Source organism: Quercus robur, chromosome 2, assembly GCF_932294415.1.
Source record: "Quercus robur chromosome 2, dhQueRobu3.1, whole genome shotgun sequence".
NCBI classification, from domain to species: domain Eukaryota; kingdom Viridiplantae; phylum Streptophyta; class Magnoliopsida; order Fagales; family Fagaceae; genus Quercus; species Quercus robur.
The window spans coordinates 40,599,195-40,602,784 of NC_065535.1; the positions used below are offsets into that span (position 1 = coordinate 40,599,195).

General features: G+C 39.8%; 1 protein-coding gene across 1 annotated transcript; it reads left to right on the forward strand.

The window, feature by feature from the left end:
- Positions 1-203: 203 nt before the first annotated feature.
- LOC126698940 (uncharacterized) lies at positions 204-614 on the forward strand. The gene has a single exon (XM_050396461.1). The coding sequence runs from the start codon at positions 204-206 to the stop codon at positions 612-614; it is 411 nt and encodes a 136-aa protein (XP_050252418.1).
- Positions 615-3,590: the final 2,976 nt, after the last annotated feature.

Consider the following 3,590-nt stretch of genomic DNA (forward strand, 5'->3'; position numbering starts at 1 on the left):
TAACCAATCATGGACTTTCTTGGATATTGTACAGAACCTGCAAAATTGGGAAGTAACTTAGCCCGGTTTGTTAGAGAAGGTCATCTCAGTTTGCTGGGGAATATGGAAGGACCGAAATGAAAGAAGGATGGGGGGCTCAGGCAAGCCGGGAAGAGTGATCCTGAAGACCGCTCTGCACCTCGTGGAAGAGTACCACGCTGTAAATGATATTAGACAGGGACATTCCAAGTGTGGGTCCATTGACAATATGGAAGCCACCGGATCCGGAACGGTACAAAGTGAACGTAGATAGTGCAGTTTTCAAACATAGGAAAAAAGCGGGAATAGGTGTGGTGATTCGAGATGAAACTGGGGAGGTAATAGTAGCCTTAAGCAAGATAGTGAATGCACCGTTGGGGGCCGGGGAGATTGAAGCAAAAGCAATGGAGGACAGGGTTTCTTTTGCAAGAGACGTGGGCATTAGGGAGGCGGTGTTTGAAGGCGACTCGTTGATTATTTGCAAGGCCCTCCAGGGAGATGGGGGAGCGCCATCTTCCATTCAAAATGTGCTGGATGGAACACTGGATCTAACCTCCGGCCTTAGGAGCTTTGCTTTCTCTCATGTGAAAAGATAGGGAAATTTCCCTGCTCACTTGTTAGCGCAGTATGCTAAAGAGCTTGAGAGCTATGTAGTTTGGCTAAAGGAATGTCCTAGCTTTTTAAAGCACGTGTGTGCTCATGACATATATGTAGTTTCTCACTCTTGTTTTTAATGGTATTACTCAGCGTTTCCTATCAAAAAAAAAAATTGGAATATTTATGGTAATGCTACTACTCATACTCAGAGCATCCACAGCAATGGAGCTAAATTTTTAGCAATTTAGCTCCACCAAAAGTTACTTTATCTATTTTACCTACACACATGCTGTAGCAGTTGATCTATTTTAGCTTTCAACACAATAAAATAATATATTCATCACAATAAAATAATATTTCTACTACAATAAAATAATAATATTTCTACTACAATAAAATAATAATATTTCTACTACAATAAAATAATATATCACCACCACCACCACTAGTCCACAGCAGAGAAAAAAAAAACCCAAATCCTCAATCCAGACCAAACAAAATCACCAACCGGAGACAAACCCAGCACAAATCGGAGACAAGCCCACGCGTCGATGCTGCCCACACTACACTCCTCGCGACTTCGTCCTCTCAATCCAGCGCCCCAGATCCATCATCATCCTCGTCAAGGCCGGCTCCCTGGTCGATCAAACCATCACCGCCCTCTCCTCTTTCATGGAGCCAGGCGACTCCATCATCGACGGCGGCAACGAATGGTACCTAAACACTGAGCGTTATATCGAACAGGCCTCGTCGCAAGGCTTGCTGTATCTCGGCATAGGCGTATCGGGCGGCGAAGAAGGTGCCCGATACGATCCTTCGTTGATGCCCAGAGGTTCTTATCAAGCGTATTCGAATGTCCAGAATATTCTTCAGAGAGTCGCAGCTCAGGTCTATGACGGTCCTACGTGACCTACATCGGCGAAGGCGGTTCCGGCAACTTCGTCAAAATGGTACACAACGGAATTGAATACGGCAACATGCAATTGATTTCCAAAGCCTACGATGTGTTGAAGAATATTGGCGGGCTGTCGAATTCGGAGCTCGCCGATATTTTCGCCGAGTGGAATCGCGGCGAGTTGGAGAGCTTCTTGGTGGAGATTACGGTGGATATTTTTAGGGTTAAGGATGAGTTTGGCGAGGGCGAATTGGTGGATAAGGTTTTGGATAAGACTGGGATGAAAGGGACTGGGAAATGGACTGTTCAGCAGGCGGCGGAGCTTTCAATAGACGAAAGAGAGATGAGAGCTTGAGAGAACTGAGAGTCTGTGAGATAGAATAAAAGAATGAAAAAAAATAAAGTGAGTCATATTATTTTAATAGGAGTTGGAATAAAAAAATTAATTTTTTTTTAGATGTATGCTACAGTGCACATCTATCTATAGATGTGCACTGTAGCAAATAAACTAAAATTTATAGATTTGCCTTCACTGCTGCAAGCCTTTTTTGGTATATTGATGGAGCTAAAATAGCATTATAACTTTTTAGCTCCACTGCTGCAAATGCTCTCATATATGACTTTGACAAAAACGAAATGGTGTACACTGTACACTGACTGGATTGCTGAGCGTGTAGTATCTTTTTTGTGCCAATCCACAGACCCTTTTAAATTTGAGTAATGCAAAAAGTCAACAACTTTCATAATACTTGGCTTAACAGGTTTTTATTTGGTTTTAATTTATATTCAATTTTTAGAGAGTAAAACTGGAAACAAAATTAATCCTAAAAGTATTAATCTATATTAATAAAAATAATGCAACAATAATACAAAATATAATCTAATATAGCAATAATTTATTTTCATACCTAGATTAATGTTCTATTAAAAATATAACAATATATCTTAAAAGTTGTATATTACTTCACCGACTTGATTGTTTGAAAAAATTATGTAGAATAATTTTTTTTTTTTTTTTTGAAAACTGGTAAAAAATTATATAAAATATTGAAGAGAAAGAGATTAGTGGAGGGATTGAGGGCGGTAGGAATTTTACTTTAAGTTTAACCGGCTAGTTTGTTAAATCGAACATTTTGTATTGGTATATCCGAACAAATAGTTTGGTCTTTGGTGTGCTCTTCATTAGCTTGGTGTTGCCTCAAATCTCAGATAAACTGCCCTCCCAATGCGAGGGTTTCACTTTTTCTCTTATAGATAATTCATAATTAGATATAGTGATTCCAGGCCAAAATGGCCCATTAGCATTAATTTTTGAAATATTTAGCAACAGAGCACTGTTTCGGAAATAATTAGGGAAATACCACTTTTTCTGGTACTCGAGCATGGTGAGCTCGAGTACCATCTTTTCATTGGTCAAATATCTTCTCAAAAAAAAAAAAAGGCCGCTATAGGGCCCAAAAACGTCACTATAGGGCTTAAAAACGCCACTATAGGGCCCCTTGAACCTGTTATGGGGACTTATAAAAAAATTTTGCAAGAAAACGCCGCTATAGGGCCCAAAAACGTCACTATAGGGCTTAAAACGCCACTATAGGGCCCCTTGAACATGTTATGGGACTTATAAAAAAAAATTTGTAGGAAAACGCCGCTATAGGGCCCGAAAACGTCACTATAGGGCCCCTTACCTGGTATGGGGGCTTAAAAACGCCGCTATAGGGCCTGAAAACGTCACTATAGGACTTAAAAACGCCACTATAGGGCTCCTTGAATATGGGGCGATGGTGGATTAAAAAAACATGGTACTCGAGCTCCCCAAGCTCGAGTACCAAAAAAAGTGGTATTTCCCTAATTATTTCCGAAACAGTGCTCTGTTGCTAAATATTTCAAAAATTAATGCTAATGGGCCATTTTGGCCGTGATTCCATGAGAATACAGCCAACAGCACTTTGCGCTTAGCAGCAGCTCACCACATCACACTTGGGAGTCATATATGTATTTGAAAATTTATATAGTCACAAAATGATCTTTATCATTAAGTGATAGATAGAAAATACTAATATGACTAATGACTAAAATAAAA

What these genes read in the sequence shown, in the direction of transcription:
- LOC126698940 (XM_050396461.1), top strand. Translation starts at nt 204, where the DNA reads ATGATATTAGACAGGGACATTCCAAGTGTGGGTCCATTGACAATATGG.